The sequence below is a fragment of the Aureobasidium subglaciale genome (assembly GCF_000721755.1).
Source record: "Aureobasidium subglaciale EXF-2481 unplaced genomic scaffold scaffold_46, whole genome shotgun sequence".
Taxonomy (NCBI): domain Eukaryota; kingdom Fungi; phylum Ascomycota; class Dothideomycetes; order Dothideales; family Saccotheciaceae; genus Aureobasidium; species Aureobasidium subglaciale.
Genome location: NW_013566949.1, coordinates 59,416 through 79,610, shown reverse-complemented (window position 1 = coordinate 79,610; position 20,195 = coordinate 59,416). Strand labels below are relative to the sequence as shown.

General features: G+C 42.0%; 2 protein-coding genes across 2 annotated transcripts; both read right to left on the bottom strand.

Annotated features, from left to right (window-relative positions):
- Positions 1–398: 398 nt before the first annotated feature.
- AUEXF2481DRAFT_103446 (uncharacterized protein) lies at positions 399–1,249 on the bottom strand (the record flags this gene model as incomplete). The annotated part of the gene is made up of 1 exon (XM_013483316.1): positions 399–1,249. The coding sequence occupies one exon, from the start codon at positions 1,247–1,249 to the stop codon at positions 416–418; it is 834 nt and encodes a 277-aa protein (XP_013338770.1). The 3' UTR covers positions 399–415.
- Positions 1,250–7,047: 5,798 nt separating this feature from the next.
- Positions 7,048–9,658, bottom strand: AUEXF2481DRAFT_45268 (uncharacterized protein). The gene has a single exon (XM_013483296.1). It carries the CDS (start codon positions 9,168–9,170, stop codon positions 7,212–7,214), a length of 1,959 nt encoding a protein of 652 aa, XP_013338750.1. The 5' UTR covers positions 9,171–9,658; the 3' UTR covers positions 7,048–7,211.
- Between the last annotated feature and the right edge of the window lie 10,537 nt (positions 9,659–20,195).

Here is a 20,195-nt window from a genome sequence, read left to right as displayed (position 1 = left end):
TGCGCGTCGACTTCTCCTCGCGACAAGTTCCCAAATCTGGATGTGCAAATCCTTAGACTGCACAGCGACAATATACCTATGCAGGATGATATGTCAAATACCCTTAGGCAGTCTTTCCAACTCAGGACTGGGAGGCTTAGCAAAATCCCTTCTTTCTCACAACTGACTCTCAGCTCCGCTGCACTTCCAAGACGAGATTGATGCGTTGATCTCTAATCGAGAGGTTATCGATGTAGCACTGGGTCAGTCAAAGACACCGGAGAACAAGTCTAAGGTCAACGATCGATGATGGAGAGACCTCCGCACCCGCAGTCATGACTGCGTTGATGACAAGGACGGTAAAGCAGGAAGACACTGGTACGAGCGCCTGAACTTGTTACCGTTTCCAACCCTGTGCAGCCAGATCAATTGTGGGTCAAGAGACGTCAAAACATTGACAATCTTCTTTGGAGCCCCCCCTCCGCGTACCACTGAGCAGAGTAGGACAATGCGCGGCGATACGTTCTTCTGAGCACTGCAGAAGCACTGACCACAATCTCTCCAGAGTGTAGCCGAAGACAGGCGCATTCATAGAATCGGGTCGACCTTGCAAGTAATCTTCTTGGTGCACGAAGTTCCCGGGGTCCTCCAAGGCTGTCCTCAGCGTCTTGTATAGTGACCGCTCATTCCCGCGAAGTCTGGCCGCCGAAGCCACGAATTGACCTTTGTAGGACAACAGCATCTGCTGGTCTGTACAAGTCTCGTTCATCGCTTGGCTCCATACCACAGGGACAAGTAGGTCGTCCCACCATCCGAATCTATCACTGCAGCCTCTGCAGTTGCAAGTTTGGCCGCTAAAGCCGAGACTTAGCATCCCAGTCTGTGGGGTGTAGTAGTCTCTGACACGCGGGAAGAACTCGCGTGGGTTGTGGATGTCGGCTTGTAGGAAAAAGGTATGAGCTGCAAGATCGTCCCACTGCTCGACTATATGGTGAAGGTAAGTGTGACCCTCACGGCCTACGTTGGGCAATTGCACAACCCTTGTCGCTCCCGTTTGCTTCAGAAGTTCATCGACGTTGGCAGATGGATTTTTCGTATACACAATGAGCCTAGGGCTTCTGGGTCCGATCTCGGGTAGGCGCTTGAGTCGTTCTGCCGTCTCCTTGATCGCAGAGGGCGATTCTTTGAACATGCTCACCACGATATCAAGTTCCGATATTGGTTCATAGCCACGGTCTAGTCGTGGCTTGAATGGAGATGTCACGTTCATATGTAAGGCTGAGAAATTTCGCTTGATAGAGAGGATCCAGATCACGCTTGTCAGGGCCAAAAGAACGAGATGCATGATCCACAGACCGGGTATGCCAGAGCCGAGTAGGTGCTGCGTACCGTCCTGACTTGCAGCTTCCAAGGGTTGCTCGGTAGAGGCATCATCGGGCCCAGAGCCAGCTGTCTCTGCAAGTTCTAGATGTTCTCCTGACTCTGCCACAAGGTCATACATATTGTAAGACGTGCCGGTAAATATTTGCTCCGATGCGCAGACGACTGCTGTACCGAAAGCAACGAGCTGCGGCCAACTGAGGTATGACGCCACACCCAGCGCTTGTGATGTGAATCCTGCAAGACCGACTAACACGAAAGCAGTATATCCGGCGGTCCAGCCTGCCACATTATCACTAAGCATCAGGAACCCTAGAACATAGGATGTTGCACTTGACACGACGTTGACATACAGCATCGCTTCTGATCAGGGGTGGCGACCGAGGCGGCTGTCCTGTCACTCAAACCGTAGCAGACTGCTGCAATACCAAAGGGCAACAAGATCGTATGCAAGGGGTAGGTCTGCGTAATGACCGTTTGGGCGACATTCGACTGGCATGACTGTGCGTGATATAGCAAGCCCGCGCTCGCAAGCGAAAGGAGACTAAGTATGCCGAATACGAGACCGTTCGGCGTGAGTCGGTAGTCGTCAAACATGATACAAAAGCAGGCAAGCAAGCTCAGACTCATCCTGGTCTTGTACCATCTTGATCTAGGTTTGTCTTGGTGAAGGTGCAAGATAGAGTTGCTGGTCATAGTCACCAGAGGCTGTACAAAATCAGCGGTAGCACATGCATTTCGACATCGAAGCACATACCATAAGCATGAGCAGAGCTATGGGATTCTCAAAATGCAGCATAGCCTGGCTCCAGAGGATAAGAAATGCTGCAAGAAACACTGTAGATAACAGTAATTTTACATTGTTGGAAATAGATCTTGAGACAATCGCAAATTCAAATTGAAAAGGGTCTTTGACGAATGCTATAGATGGCGTTTGTTCGAGTATGCTGAGGCAAGTGAGCATGATACCTGCTACAAGAAGTTGGAAGGTTAAAAGATAGAAAGCTGATTCGTCAGCGCCTAGGACAGTGGAATGTGTTGCTAGGTACACATAGCACGTACGATAGTCTGTTGTCGCGTTAGGTCATCAGCGCTCGAACCGCTATAGCAGTCAACATACGATGATTGCTCGTTATAAGCATGTATTTACTGCTTATGCTAGATATAGCAGTAGCTCCCGCCTAAGCGCTGCACGATTTCAGGCTAGGATGCAGTGACATTGTATATTAGAACTTACTATAGGCGTATGTGTGTAAGCAGATTCATGATGATCAGTAAGATTCGTCCGGCCTTGTGCTTAGGAGCGATAATCGGTGTCGAACAGTAGTCTAGACTCTATTAACTAACAGTCGTGTTATGAATAAGAGAAGTGTGTGTAGTAGTCGTAAGACTGATCGCGATGTGTTTAAGTGAACACGTGTGATTGTGGCGAAAAAGCTCCGACTCACGTAATTGTTCGTATCCCTCGAATCTAGAACTCACGAGGATTCGCCATAGCTCCGGTCGAACTACTAAAAACGCTCAAAGTTTGATGCTTCTAGCACTTTAACGATGCACGACCCAAACAGAAAAAGCTAAGCTCCTTTTCTATAATCGTTTCCTGTAAGGGCGAGTGCTTTATTTGCTCGAGCATCGTACTGTTAGTAGGACCATCTATGCCTGTAAGTATAGATTAGGCTAAGATCTTAGCGAAACAGAGGCTGTTCGTAATTATATACAATTCGGCTTAATCTAACTTTTGTGATCGAGGGACTATGTCGACAAGGGCGCAACCGTCAGTGATCAAGTAGGGCGCAATAATGTCGGTCCGCAAGATGAAAGCTTAATGCTGCAAGCGTAAGTAAAGCTGGGGGTCCTACTCCCTAAGGCTTAGCGCGTACCTTCGGGCTACTCACCACTGATTGGACCTGATGACTCCATACAGTCTGGCAACAGTGCATTAGTAAAACTTTGACAGTCTCTCACAGTATGGAAGTCGGCATCGCATCGAATGTACAGTGTAGAGAATCCGAAATGAGAACTACTCGAATAACCTAGAGTCGAGACAAACAACAATGATTGTTCTCTGTAACATTTCGATCCTCTAGCAGTGAGTCAGACGTAACGAATAATGAATTAGTATAACAGTCTTCTAGAAGGGCACAAAAGTATTAGAAGCACTCGGTAATCAGGTAGAAAGCACCTTATATTTTCGTCCACATGCTACGCGGACCTTAGTTGACTCTACTTTGTCTACGCCATAGTATAGTCGCTCGGATCTCGCTACTATAAAGCGATAGTTAGATCTGCTCCTAGAAGAGATATATGCCCTTAGAGTAGTCCTATGCTAAGAGCTCCTCACTATAAAGAGACGCCAAGGCCTTAGGCTAAGTGAATGGCATTTATTTTCCGCAACTATAGCCCCAACTATAAATCACACGTCGCCTGCCTAGTACTCTGCAGTGTTGGATCAATCCCTATTAGATCTCGTTCAGGCTTTATAGCAGGTCCTAAGAAAGCAGAAAGTCGCATTTCCGTTGGTGTCTACGCTATATGCAACCTACAATCTCTTACTAAGAAAGCGGGTCAAGCGTAAGGACATATTTTCCTAGGTTATGCGAAGCTAATCTTGCTTAGCTATTTGATTCCATGCACTAAAGCGCTAAAAGTCGCACCCCTCCCTACTTAACAAGCTTGAATTAGTACAGAAATTCTGCCTCATGTACGTCGTCTAACGATCAACGGCATAGCTGGATCGCCGCTTACGGCCCGTTACGCATTCTAATACATCCATACACAATAAGTTCCACGATATGTCAAGCCCGGACGGCCACACCCCACTTGGCATGTCACGAAGTCCATCTTGGAAGCAGATTCAGTAGTGTTGCCTTGTCCCGAAATGGCTGCCTACCGATAGTGCGGCAAGCATTCAGGCTAAGGGCGTACGCCCTACTTAACGAAGGTTGTACCTTGCCATAAACATAGCTGACCTGTAGATGGGCATAACGGGACGTCCAGCATTGCCTGAAGCAGTTGGACAGAAAGGGCGTTGCTCCCAGGTGAGCAACACACAAGATCAACGTCAAGTGGCCAACTCGCCCAGACCATCAGGGGTGTAAAGCAGTGTCCACGGCAATGCAGCGAGGGAAGAACGGATGTAGGATACGGGAGGTGATGACTTTTGCATTCTGTGTCGGCACCGTGGCAGGCCTGTGGGAGTCTCGAGCCTGTGATTCGTCAGCTAAATGTCACAGACTTCTCGCTTTCCTTCATCGGACTGTCTGTCTGTCAAGCTGAAACACTACTGAAGGCCACACGGATGAAAAGAGAAACTGCGGAAGCATGAAGTCGCGAGGAAAGAGCTCCTAACGTAACGCGATGCAAGCGCGGCGCGACGCTCGCGTTACGTCAGGAGCTGATCCCGACAGAGACCGTGCCCTTATAGCCGGGTCACCCCAACAACAAGCATTTTTTTTGATCTGAGGATTGTAAGCGCTCTTATCGAAGGATATGTACTGATGTTGTGTATTGAAGCCAGTAATTATACTCCAACGAGTGACCGTGGCGAAGTGAAAAACGGTGGAGCGTGTGCCGATTTTAGCAGATTTCATGTCGAACATCAAGGACACAACTCAGAAGGATGATTTCCATTGTGATCATGCTAAGCTGTTCGTCTGTAGTACCTTAAGATCCACGAAGCATGGTTGAACGATATCACATGATGTCAGTCCAGGTACAACAAGAGTGGAAGGTACTTTATCGGCTTTCTTTACTGAAAGTTGGAGGGCTGAGGTGAAAGGAGAGGTATCCCTGACGCGACTTTTGGCCGCTCGGGAGACGCATTCTGACACCGCATTCGAGCGCCTTGCTCATCGTCGTCGGCCTTGTTCGAGCGCGCTCCTTCCAATCACCAATGATTTCATCAAAGAAGAGCAACTTTCATGTAAATATCGCCTGTAGTATACAATCATCCATCTTGGAACTTCCTCACCGCTTTGTATATTGGTTCTGGGAATGTGTCGGCGGACGGTACCAGCGCATCGTGCATTGAGGATATCCATAGAAGGCCTATCAAGCCTTAGGCAACTGGCGGTCCATATCTGTTCCTGTAAAGACTCTACATATATGCGAGCAGGATAGTGAGACAGGTAGCAAGAATTGTTTATGTGATTTATTACAGAGACATGCACCAACTGTGGACAAAATCGATCACATTAATATCTTGACGCTCGATAAGATACATATAGCAAAGCACTAGCGCATACGGAAGAGCAGAATGGTGTAGTTAGAATGCGTCGCAGCTAATCTCGTCGCAAGAACGCGAAGCTAGGCGTCGAATTTCAACAGTTAATCGATGAATCTGCCAAACCGGCTTTTGGAAAGGATGCTTGTTAGGAACACACCGTCAAGAATCACCCAGATGGTCCGATGGACGTTCGGATAGCGCACCCGGAACCCTAAAACAGCACGTCGATGGGACGGTCCACGGCTAACCGCGGCTCGCGACCGCCCGCGGCTGGTCACTGGCCAAGCTCGAAGCAGATACAAGATTTAGTTGCACGGGTGACAATCCAGTCTCCATACCGCGAATAGAGATGCGCATAAGGACTTTGCGACCGCGACTGTCACCTGCTTGATAGCGTCAAAAGCAGCATCGGCTCAGCACCCATAAGAGAGACGACTAATGGGCACTGAGTAGCAACATGGGGGCAACAGCTCGTGAAAAAGTTGATTATATTGGATATCTTGATGTGTGAGTGGCCGAATAGTAACAATAAGATCTGATGGCAACTGCTTGGCAACGTGCCAAGCCAATTTCCTTCTCCACCTCGTCGAGGCAGCGGCTACAGTTTGGGCCGGTTGGCAAAAGGCGATTGCGATTGCAAGTAGTTGCCGCCTCCCTCTTCCTTCTTCTCGGCAAAGATCTACCTCAGTCAGGATTGTAACAAGGATCGTCGCTTGCCCCAATCATGTTCCTCTTCTTCAATGCTAATCTAGTACAGATGGCAATCGAAGAAGGAGCCCCTACAGGAACCGTTGACGACTACATCGCATGGGTAGTTAGCAGCTCATTCAAACTGAACTCAAGGATAATCCAGAGGGAGATATTGCCGCAATCAAAAAGATGAGAAAGGGAGAGTGTGGCAGTATTCGAATCCTCCAAAACAGCCTCCACCCATTTCACAGAAAACAACGACTTACTTTAGAGATAGCGACATGTCCCTATTGAGTGAGGTCGAATACAGCCAAGCCAACTGACCAATGTCCTGAGTGTAATTCTGGACCAGGTACTTCGGTTCGAAGAACAACTAGTAGGATGTACATTAGTATCATTGAGTAAGTCTAGTCGCGTAGCGATTCAGCACGGAGTCATCGAAGCTTATCTTGCCAAACTTTCCTGGAACGCAATGCTTGCCGAAGCGGAGAAACGGGACCGTTGTTTCACGGGACTGATGATTCACCGAGGAAAAGGGAAGTCTCGAAATGAATAATCTTGTTTCCCAGAACGACAAAGTAGCTATCGAGCTTCATTAAGATCACATTGCAGCTAAATAAAGTCGCTGTCGGTGATATGCGACCGTAGCGAACACCGTGGTTTGTCGAGGAATCAACCTCGCGTTGGCTTTCTACAACCCATCTCGCGACCGACATTTGCTAGATCTATACTCCTTAACAAGCATCCAGACAAGAGACAAAATCATTGTATAAGCAGGCCAATATCCTAGATAGCTAAGCTATATGTTATCATCATACCAGTGAGATAAAAGAAAGAGATATGATCCATAGAAAATGGTAAAAGCAAGAAAGAGTAAAACCGTATAGAGTCTTCACGTGCATTGCAAGAGATAAGTCAATGAGCAAGACCAGCACTATCACGCACTGATTCTTGCAACTATCCCGTGATCATCACAATCTGGCTGCTGGCCAAACCGAAGATAAGCGCGACTTACAATTGCTGCTTTCTGACGGATGTATTGGCACTTTAAGGCATCAAGCCCCACGGCTCTAGGACTCATACGAAATATCCTTTGCCCTAGTAGTGATAAATCCAGCAGAGCAGGAAACAACTTCATGTCAGCTCCTAGATGTAGTTCGCAGAGCCATGTGACCAAGGTGGCAAGATCAGCATCTCTGACGAGATTCTTGTCCGTCGATCCTGTGGCACCAGGGGATGGTGCGATTGCTATCCTTGTACAATGTCGGATGAGAGCAAGGGTGCAGCTGAGATGGCAGTCAGCTATGACCCTCGCGTTAGCGCCACAAGCCAAAGCAGACCCGAACCACGAAAGCTCAGCATTGAGAAGGCGGTATGCATCCGGACAGTACTTCCAGGCTTCTGTAAGCCATTCTGTCATGGGAGCAGCCTCTTCTTCCTCCGTCTCTCTATCAGCATCTCCCTCACTGATTGTGGTCTGTTTAAGGAATGGTGGAGCACTGTCTACCACAGTTGGGGAGACGAGCACAATGTCAGATCCAAACAGTTCTTGCATAGAATGTACTCGACGACTAAGAGTGCGATCGGCGGCGAATGTTTTCTTAGATGGTAGGTCTTCGCTGTTGCCCACATCAGTGCGTGAATATCGTAGACTACGGTTGCGCTTGAGTGAATCTGTGACTCGCACTGAAGGATCGGATGCGCTAGGCGTACACTCGGGTGTGCCGACCACTGGTAAAGATGCAGCGACCTCAACGTCGAAGCTTACGCTCGCCAGTCGTTGGATTCTGTGTTTCGAAGCCTCGGGTTGCATTGCTGTCGCAGGCAATAAATCTGGGAATGCCTTTACGGTATACACGGGTGGATCTGCGGTCGTATCAACCGGTGTGAACATGCTTGACAAAAAGGTCGCAGAATAGCTGGGAGAAAGCGAAAATTGAGCTACTGGTGGAGACGAGGGAAGCAGAGACGAAAAGTAACCATCGGGTTCCAGTGGCGGTTGTACTGCAACGAACCCAGACTTGATGTCTTCAGGTGCAGGATGGATAGCAGTCCCCTCTCGATTAGACGCTGTGGGAGGAATGGTGGAAGGCGGCTCGTAAGGAGGCAGCTGAATGACAGAAGCAGTTGGCGGCCCAAGTGCGGAGGACGTGGTCGCATCGCGTTTCTCATCAGAAGAGGGTTCATCTTCAGGTATGCCTTGATTGGACCAGAGATTGATACCACCAGGTCGATTACCGGGATACAGAGCTTTGAGGTATACAGTAGGAGTCTTGACCCGTCGACCCTGATTACTTGAAAGCATGTCACAGGCGTCTCTAACACCACGGTCAAAGTTCTCATCAGGATTTGCATAAAGATCGAAGTGACGTGAAGTGGAAAGGCGTTTCAATGTGCGGAGCATTGCTAACGATTGCGCGGGCGGTGTCGTCTTGAATTCATACTCCGGCATTATCACCCTGCTCTTGACTGAAGAAATATCGAACGACATTTGCATGAGCTTGTAGTTTCCGGTTGCGAGATCAGTAGGCATGTCAAAGATGCCCAGGGGGAGGTTGTCACCATAATCAACCAAGGCATTTTGCAGAAGGAGATGCTCTGCCGGGACCACGAGATACATAAGACGGCCCGCGCCAGGTCTCAGTCGCTTTTGTGAGACCTTGATGCGCATGGTCAATGTTATAAACAGGTCCATCGAGGTCCGGTCCACACCGATCCAGAGGCGTAAGACGTGTCCAGCTCCATTTTTGTCAAGTGGCTGACCTAGCGTTTCGGCGACACGTGGGCCTTCTCCTTGCATGATTGCGACAACAGGGAGCCCCCTCACAACCCATGAAAATGTGTTGAGCGTTGAGAGTTTCGAAGCCAGATGGTCCATCTCGGCACGGGTAGCCATGGTTGAGGGCGCACTAAATGTGTGTAGCCTAGACAAGAGTTAGCACTTCTCAAACCAAAAAAGAGAAAAACACTTTTCCCGCGATGTTGTAGCGAAACATGCGAACCCACCCACCCAGGCTTTGCGGAAGAGCAGCCTTGACTCGAGTGTGATTTTCGTGACGTGCGGAGCTGCGATTACCACCAGACGTGCTGCCACGTAGTGTCTGCACAGGTCGGGGGCCGAGCAAGCTCGAACGGGAGAACAACGCGGATGCGATCACCAAAGCCTCTGATGAAGCTGTAGCGACGTGTCCGAGGCTGTACTCCTGTAACGAGCAAAGACGGCGCGTCCACGGTCGGGCGTCAGCGGCGACAGACGAGCTGGGCTGTTCGAGGCGCACGTCGCGATTTAATCGGGTCGGTCGGTGGAGCTTAGGAAAATCGATGCGAAACGATATTGCGATAAAAGTGTATGACTGGACGTAAGTTGAGATGTCGAGGTCGAAGGGTTGGCTGCTCCGACGGGAGACCGATGACAGCGGCAGATACTTGGCTTTCGGCAACACCTCGGATACTGCTCAAGGGAAGCATAGCTATAAGCGCCGCCGTATGTAAATAAGGGATCGCTTAAGATAGTTTGATGTGATAGGCATGTAGCGACGCATGTTTAAAACCAACGAAACATGTATGCACGTTATAGACGCGCGCGCGTCTCGATTTAGTCTGCCTCCGGAAAATCTTAGTATTAAAGTCCCGTCAGCGTTATCTGGTAAACCCCGGAGACAAGTATATATCTAGCTTTGCATTAATTAATCTAGTTCGAATTTCGCATCGCCATCTTTACCTACGTCGCACTTCTTCTCCCGCTTCGTCTCGTGCTCGTACCGTCTAATAAACAACTTAACCGAGGATTAGGCGACGCTTCTTAAATATAAGTATATTTCTACTATACTAATAGTACGTAAGTCTAAAAGCCTATAATAGAGTCGTTAAAGTTGTATGAGTGTGCTATATAGTCGTTATCTTCGTTAGATTCTTCTTTACTACTATCCTCGCTATTAGTAGTGTCCTCGCTATTAGTAGTGTCCTCGCTAGGATTACTTTTAACATCTTCTTCTTCGATTTCTCCTTCCTTAAGATTATCCTTCTTCGTAATAATATTAATCTCGCTAGTACTATTACTCTTATACTTCTTTCTTAGTATAAAGAGAAACTATCCTCTTCTTATCTTAGCGTCGTAATAGTAAGCTATCTAGCTAAGATTTCTATAGGTTTCCGGGACCTAATTAGCTACTTAAGGAGAGTCCTCCTATAAAGCCGAGAAACTAATACTACTCGCGGCTTACTACCCGATACTCCGCTCTTCTATTCTAGATATAGCTAGCTACTTCCTTTAGGCCGCGGGCGTATATCGTTCTAGCGGTCTATAAGCTATACGCTAATTATTAATTACCTATACACTCTTCTAGACTATAGTCCTTCTTTAAACTACTATAGTTTAGGTATATATAAGATATAGCTATAGAAAGATATTAATAGGTAGTAACATTAAGCGCGATATTAAAATAATTACTTATCTATAATTTAAGAACTAAAGTTAACCTATAGCTATCTTTTCTCGAATCTAGCTCTTTCTAAAGGTAAGGGAATCTAATAAGATTATAGTTAAATATAAGTATCCCTAGCGCCTAAGAGAATAGTAGTATTAACTATAGGTAGTAGACTATTAGCTCGCTAACTTCTTTAGGTAGATAATAACAGATAATCTTAGTAGATCCTATAACGCTATAGCCCTTATAATATATAGTTATAGTACTTAAAAGACTATCTTTAACGAATATATCTTAGTAGTATATTATATTCGTATAACTAAGTGTCTCTATACCTCTTACTAGCTATCCTAATATAATATAGACTAAGAGTAAAAGGGTATCTAAGAAGCGCTTAACCTTATAGTTATAATCTTTTATAGTATAAACTATCTAAATAGGCTTTTTATTAGCTTCTTTAATCTAGATAAACTATCTTAAAGCTAATTATTATCTAAGACGCATTTTAATAGCTATTAATAACTATCTAGAAGTTCTTCCTTATTATATAGATCTTAGAGAAAATTCTAACTACTTCGATTTTCTACTATATTATCTTTAATTCTTAGAAGGTATATATTATAGCTAACTATTCTTAAAAGAGAATAACTAGTTACGGGGTTAGACTCGTAAAGAGGAGTATTAAGCGAAGTAAAGTAGGTATATATAGTAGTATATACTAAAGGGACTATTAAAATAACTAATTAAGTTAAACGTAGAACTACTAGAGGTTATTCTACCTTCCTATATACTTTATCTATAATAAGTGTATATAAGTATCTTACTTACTCGCTAGGTAAGGTAGTAAGGATCTACTTTATAGCTTACTAGCTTACAGCGTAAGGGAGTAATAATTTCCCTCGTAGCTTACTTACTAAGTAAGTAAGCTATTAGGGTAACCCTAACCGTACTACGGTTTAGTTAGCTTACCTACTAAGCGCGTAAGGATCGGCATATAGCTATCCTACTCGCTACCTTAGCAGGTAAGGCCCTCTAGCTAATAGTAGATCGTAATAGTATAGTATAGGTATAACGTCCTCTTACTACTTATTTAGATATAGTAAAAAGAGCTCTATAAGGTTTTCTATCCCGTACTAACTAAATCTATAATAAATAGCTTAAACTATATTATAGAAAGCTTAAGCGCCTATTATACCTAACTATCTAAAATAAGATAATAGGTTATAGGGTTAAACTCGTAAAGCGGAGTATTAAGCGAAGTAAAGTAGGTAGTATATAAAGTAGTATATACTAAAGGGACTATTAGAATAACTAATTAAGTTAAACGTAGGACTACCTAAGGTCGTCCTACCTACCTATATACTTAATAGATAATAAGTATATATATATTACTCTATATACTCTATTATACTCTATAAAGTAGAGTAGTAGAGTAGAGTAGAGTAGATAGCGTATTATATAGAGTGCTCTATTCCGCTAAGGTACGGGGAACTATAGAGTAGGCTATTATTAAGGGGCGGAGTCGGGAGTAGGTAATAATACGTAGATACGGGTCTAAGCTATATAACGAGACGTAGATAAGGGGATAAAAAGGTAATAGGGAGGAGCTATAGAAGGTAGTAAGTAGTCTTAGTAGCTCCGTACGGCCGCTTAGTAAGCGGCCGGCTAAGGTTAGGGTCACCCTAGCGGCTAGGGGTCATAGTTAGGTATAGCTAGATAGCTAACCGTAACAGCTATATAACCTTATCCGAGGTAGGATCGTAATACTATCCCCCTTCCGTACTAGCGTCGTCCCGACGCTAACGTATATAATTAGCTATCTATCTCCTATTTCTACCTTAGTAAGTAATGTCTCCTTCTTATAATGCCTAAGGAAAAGGATAATAGCACTAAATATTATAAAGGACTCGCCGCCTATATCGAATTAGAAGGAACTATTATAGTAAAACTATACGCGACTTACGCTAAGTATAACTGCGTCTATCGGGTCTACGTTCGTTCTAGAAAATATAGTAAATGTCTTCGTCGTAATTAGCGGTACGATATTCGTATATCGTAGTCCGAATAGGATCGCCTAAAGTAAGAGCGTAAACGGTTACGTAACGCTATTAAAGATACGTACTATACGTAAGAGTAGGCTCGAAAGGAAGCAGACCTCGCGCGCGAGCGTTAATAAACGGCGTTCGCCTAGGAGATACGCCTTCGTTAGTAAATAGATCTCTTAGACTAGAAAGAGGAGGAGGTAGTAGCTATAGAGTACGTAGGTATCGAATAAGAGGAGATCGACGCTATAGTACTTAAGTTTTCTACTAACGAGCCTAGCCTTAGGTTAGGTCTAGAGACTTAGAATGCTATAAATAGTAGTTTCGACTTATCTTCCGATTTCTAGAATGTTAAGACTACTAGAACTATCGTAGGAGGTTCTAGTAGTTCCTAAGGTTTCCTCGTAGTTCCTATATATTTTCTAAGTATAAGTAACCCCTCTATTTTATAAGGTATCGCTAACCCCGTTATTCTAGTATTTCTTCGACTTTAAATTCGTCGTCTTCTTCTATCTAGAAATAGAATGTTATCTATAATAGTATTTCTAGGTCTACTAGTTTAAAGAGTTATTAAAGGGCGGAGTCGGGAATAGGTAATAGTACGTAGATATAGGTCTAAGCTATATAACGAGACGTAGATAAGGAGATAAAGAGGTAATAAGGAAGAGTTATAGAAGGTAGTAAGTAGTCTTAGTAACTCCGTACGGCCGCTTAGTAAGCGGCCGGCTAAGGTTAGGGTTACCCTAGCGGCTAGGGGTTATAGTTAGGTGTAACTAGATAGCTAACCGTAATAGGAGTGATATATAAAAGACCGGGTGTATTTTCGTATTGTTAGGTAGTTAGAGTTTATAATTAACTAGCCCTCTAACTTCTAAAATTAAAAATAGTCCGACCTTAATATAATCTAGCTTTCTTATCGTCCGTTAAGATCGTAAGTTTTTTATAAGTAAATATACCTTATCTCCCTTCTTTAGCTAAGGATCCAGTTTTAATTTTTATCTATTTCGTCGTAAACTATCCTAGGATAATAGTATCTTTTGTCGTAATTGCTTATATAACCCCTTTAGCTAGTCGCTAGTAGTTATTACTCTGTCTACGTTTAGATGCTATAGCCTAGGTTCTATAAATAAATTAGGGTGCTTTCTAAAATTAGCATAAAATGGCGTNATTCCTATTATAGTAGAAACTTATTAATTTAGCGCTAGTTATNCTATTAGTAAGTAGTTAACCTAATTATCTTAAGCGTAGTTAACATAATGTCGTAAATAGGCCTCGAGCGTCTAGTTCGCTCTCTCGGTTTAACCGTTAGTCTATAGGTAGTAAGTAGTTAAGAGCTTATATTTAATACCTATTATAGAGACGAGTGTCTTCTAGTAGTTTAACGTAAATAGCTTATTACGATCCGTAATAAAGGACTTAGGGATCCTATAATACCTAATTAGTCTATCTAGAACTAAGTATACTAATTCCTCTACTATTATCGATTTTAAATAGGGAACGAAGTATATATACTTCGTAAGTCTATCGACTATAACTAGTATCGAGTTAAACTGCTAATATAGTCTAGAGCGTCTAGCGCTGTTTAAACTACGTAAGCTAGTAATAAAATCTATTATAACTTCGTCCTAAGGCTGTAGCGGTAGGTCTATAAATTAAATCTCTCTATATTTCGTATATCTAGACGACTTATTTATCTAACAGCTACGGCATTTCTAAACGTATACTATAACCTTTACTTTCATCTATAGAAAGGCAAAGTTGCGTTATATAACCTCGATTGTTTTAGTAATACTAGGGTAACCGTATATTAGGTTATCGTAGTAGTCCTTAATACACTGTTCCTAATATTGTTTAGGTACTTAGTATTTATTATACGAGATAAGAAACTCCTCTTTATTATCCTTTATAATACGTAATATAGCATTAAACTTATATGTCCGTACGCTAAGTGTTCTATCTTTATTAGTTTAGAGGATGCTATATACGATCGCCTCCTTACCTTCTATATAGTTACTTCTTTTACTAAGCGCGTCCGCTCTACCGTTATCCTTACCTAGTATATACTGGATTTTAAATTTGTATTAACTAAGAAGTTCTAACTATCGTACTTACCTATAGTTAAGAACTTTAGTAGTTATAAAGGTTAAGAGGTTCTTATAGTCCGTAAGGATAGTAAGTAAGGGGGCTCCTTCGGCGTAAACTCTCTAATGTTATAGGGCTACGACTATAGCGAGAAGTTCTTTATTATAAATGTCGTAATTCTATTCTACTAGTGTTATCTTACGTAAGTAGTAAGCTACGGGATGTCGTTTCCCTTTATAGTCTTACGTAAGATATACTCTAATCGCTCTATCGGATGCATCGGTCTCGATATAGACTAGCTTTCCTAAGTTAAATATTCTTAGAGTTAGTCTATCGATGTATACCTATTTAAGTGCTTCGAAAGCTTTCTATTACCGTTCTTTCTATATAAATAGAGTATCTTACTTCGTAAGTTTTACGAGCGGTAACGCTATCTAGGAGTAACCCGATATAAACTTCCTATTATAATTAGTAAGTCTAAGGAACGATTATACTTCTTTAAGATTCTTCGGAGTAGGCTATTCTTTAATAGATGTAATTTTCGTAGGATTAATCCGGATGCTGTCGACTCTTATAATAAAGCTAAGGAATTTAGTTTCCTTAACGTAAAATTTACATCTCTTTAGGTTTACCTTAAGTCTCTATTCTTAAAGCTTAGTTAAGACTTATTATACATCTTTTACGTATTATTCTAGGTTTCCTTCTATATAGATTAGGATATCGTCGAGGTATACGATAACGGTCCTATCTAAGTATTCTCGTAGCGTGTTATTAATTATTATCTAATAGGTAGCTAGGGCGTTAGTAAGACTAAATAGTATAACTAGGTACTTATAGTGCCCGTAGCGTGTTCGAAACGCGGTCTTCTATTCTTCTCCCTCCTTTATTCGGATGAGGTTATAGGCTCCTTTAAGATTAATCTTTAAAAACTACTTAGCCTTCGAAAGGCGGTCTTATAGTTCTTTAATATTTAGTAATAAGTAACGATTCTTAATAGTAATATCGTTAATCTTTCGGTAATCGACGTATAGTTATAAGCTACCGTCTTTCTTTAGTATAAACAGAATCGGGTAACCTATAGGGGATTCTAATTTTCGGATAAATCCTTATACTAAGTTCTCGTCTAGGTATTCTCGAAGCGTCTTAAGTTCTTTTTCGGATAACGTATAGATAGGTCTAAATGTAGGTTACTTCCCTAGTTCGAGTCTAATTTCGTAATCCTACGGCTAATGCCTAGGTAATGCGTTTACGTTCTCCTCTTCCTAAAATAAGCGTTTCTATTTACTATATTATTTAGGGATATTAGAAGGTACGTAACTTCCTTTAATAACTCTCGCTTCGTAACCCGTCTAACCTCTAAGATCGGTGCCTATAGAGCCGGTATTATGCTTCTTTACTAATACCTTAGTTAAGGTAATAGTAATATATACTATTATAGCCTATTTTCGCCCTTTCCTCTTATCTACTACTAAACGCTGCCGGTACGTAGGTCGCGAGTCGACTACGTAGTCGCACTCCTCGAACCTTAATAATCGTAATATCTAATCGATTACTAGGTTATATTACCTTAACTAGGGTATACCTAGGACGATATAGTAATTAGCTATTTCTATAACGTTTAAGATAATATCCTTATAGTGCCGTTAGGTAATAATTCTTAGAGGTACCGTTTCCTCTAATACGCTAGGTAACGCTAAGCCGTCTACCGCTATTAGGTCGTATTCGTATTCTTTCGATTAGGTAGCTATTCTAAATCGAGCGACTGCTAATATAGATATAAAGTTTCCGCTTACTCCGGAATCTATTATCGCGTATAGTCGTTTTCCTTATACGGTAATTAGTATATAAAACACCGTTATTAATAATGTTAATACTAGGGCTTAGATCGTGTTATATTCTCGTTAGCTGCCCTTACTACGAGAATCTACTCTTTTCCCAAATCGATATTAATAGGTAGGTTCGTAAAGGTAACTTTACCGTTACTTTTAGTTCCTATTTCGAGTTCGTAGAGGTATTGTTTATATAGCACTCGTTACTATTATTAAGCTTATCCGTATCGAGATCGTAGTAAATTAATGCTATCTCGTATACTTCTATTAATACGTTCTCTAGTAGGAATAATATATCCTATAGGTATAAAGGTACTTCCGAGTAGCGGCCTTTCCTAAATAAAAGCCTTAAAGTCGTAGTTAACTACTACTAATCGATGTTCCTAAAATGCCTTACGGATCTAATCTAGCATATTATCGAAGTTATAAGGGTATAAGAATCTTTATCTGTTAATCTCTAGGAAGGCTTCCTCTCTATATTTTATTATAACGTTAAATATCTTAGTAAAATACGATAGAATATAAGTATAAAGTACTTCGATACTTTCCTTACTATTATAAAGGTAATTATAGTCGTTATCGATAGATTCTTCTTCGGATTCCTCCTTACTATCGGTAGTATCCTCCTTAGGATTACTTTTAATATTATCTTCTTTGATTTCTCCTTCCTTAAGGTTATCTTTTCTAGTAATAACATTATAGTAGCCTTTTCCTCTACCCTTTAGCTAAGAGGGAAACTATCTAGATCCTATCTTAGAACTATAGTAGATTAAGTAGCTATCGTTATAGTATACGGTCTAGCTAAGCCTTCTATAGTAATTATATTAAAGATTCTTAATCTTCGGTTTTAGCTCCTCGAGTTCCTTACGCTCTAGCCCGACGTTAGGGCGGCGCTATATTATATTAAATTGTCTTTAAGGCACTTTATTTTTTAAATGATAATCCCTTACTATATAGCCTTTCTTACTACATCTATAGTAAGTTATCGAACTCTTCCCTTTAAACTACTTCTTTCTATTCGATCGTCGATCTTCGGTAATGTCTAGTTCTATTAGTTAGGGTCTATAGGGATCCTAGTACTAGTTACGTCTACCGAAGTTGTTCTTTTCTTTATAATTACAGTATAGGACGTAACTAGACTTACCTCGAAGGGCTACGTCGTAGCGTCGTTCTATAGTACGTTCGTAAAGATTATCGTCGATTTCGATCATTATACGGATAAGATTATCTAGATCTTCGATTTTTATACTAGCTCGTATAAGTTCGTCTTTAACATTTTCCTTTAGACTACGTCGATATATAGTTATAAGGGCGGAATTATCCTAATCGGTAACTTAGGCGTACTCCTAAAACTTAGCGGTATATTCGGATGCTAAAGTGTACTAACGGATGTACTAAATAAGGCGTATAGTAACCTTATCTTCGTTAGAGATGCTAAAGATATAGCGTATCTCGGTCTTAAACTTAATAAAGCTTATTATAATCCCGTTAGTATCCTTACGTTTATCGAGGAACTTCTAAAGCATCGGTTTTATCTAGTGCTAGGCTCTTCTATAGAGGTAGGTACTAGTAAAGATAGTCTTCTTAGCTTCCTCTATAAGAGTAAAGATGTAGTAAAGATCTATCTAGTTAAGCTAATCGTTAAGCCCCTAGCGGTCTCTATAGTAGAGGTCGGGCTTAGCGACTTTACTGTCGTTATAAGTAGTGCTAGTAGAGCGGTTTCTACTAGCCTCGCTAGGTGTACCTCTCGGGGTAGTATTACTTAAGTAACTTATTCTAAGGGCGTTTAAAGTTATTATAGCTAACTATCTAGGATAAGATAATAGGTTATAGGGTTAGACTCGTAAAGCGGAGTGTTAAGCGAAGTAAAGCAGGTAGTATATAAAGTAGTATATACTAAAGGGACTGTTAGAATAACTAATTAAGTTAAACGTAGGACTACCTAAGGTCGTCCTACCTACCTATATACTTAATAGATAATAAGTGTATATANNTTNCTCTATATNCTCTATTATNCTCTATAAAGNAGAGTAGNAGAGNAGNGNAGAGTAGATAGCGTGTTATATAGAGTGCTCTATTCCGCTAAGGTGCGGGGAACTATAGAGTAGGCTGTATAACCCTATCCGAGGTAGGATCGTAATAGCCGCCTTATATAACTAGTAACTAGTAAGCTTTTCTAGTAATAATTAGATATACGTTATAGTACTTTACTATATAAAATATATAGATTAGTTTAAGCGTATAAGAAAGGATTAAAAGCGCTTAACTAGCTATAATTATACGTTAAATAAGAGGCGTATCTACTTAATAGTTAAAAAGCGCTAGCGCGTATAGTAGCGCGAAACTAAAACCTTCGGAACTAAGAATAAGATAGATTATATAGTTAGTATAAATCGATTTATTAAAGAGGTATAATAGTATTAAAAAGAATTATATAGCTGATCGACGTACTATAAAGGCTTAGTAATATTATTGCTATTATATAAAGTATAACTAAAGCGTATAAGTACGCGGTATACGTAATAATATAAGACTAATAAATTAAGTAAGGGGGATAGTATCTTAGAGGATTTTAAGAGACTTAAAGGTACTAAGACTTTTTTTCGAGTCTTAATCTAATATACTTAAGTCCGGCTAAGTATAAGTAAGAAAGAAGTTTCGAGGTTTATATTATATAATATTTATCTATTCGCGTAAAGTAGGGAAGTTATCTATATAATCCGTAGACCCTAAGTATATAAAGTAGAAAAGAAGTAGGTTAATATATATATTATATTTCGGAGGTATACTTATTAAACGACTGCTACTTAAGCAAAGGTTACGTTGTAAGCGAGGTACTTCCGAAATGCTCTACCATCTACGGGGCTACGCGACTATTAATAGAACCCCTATATAGTAAAAAATCAAGTACTGGAATTGTTTAAGTTTCATTAGGCGACTTCCTAGAGGTATTTCCTTCTTCTAGACATAGTACTAACATCTGAGTGCACGTCAATGATGCTGACAAAATCACCCTGCATCACTCGGGAGAAGGTCACTAAATTCCGCCGCAAAGTGCGGGGCTCAACTCTCGCCAAAATTTCACTCAGCTTTGCCTGCTTTACGTCGATAGCCTCGATCTTCCTGCCCGAGGGGCCATGCCTTCAGTGCGACACATACCAGACAGCAAACGACGATCTCGTACGGGATGCCTGACTTGTCGCAAGCGGCGGAGGAAATGTAAGAACACCCTCCTTCTATGCATCACGCGATCCCAGCAGACCGCATCAGCTTTGTTGCAGTTTTCGTCAGCAGTTACTGAGAGCTGAACCAGGCGATGAGCGGAAGCCAAACTGTCGGAACTGTTCTACCAGGAGCGTGACATGCGAATATGGCGACTGGACATTTGTATCTGATGGGCCGCCAACATCTCGCGCAGATGATGACACGTCGCACGTGAGAGTCGACGATAACGTCCACGCTATCGTAGCATCGACTCCAATGGCAACACCGTCATTGCCAGACGACATCATCAGCTACAATGAGGCTGGCGGTATTAGTC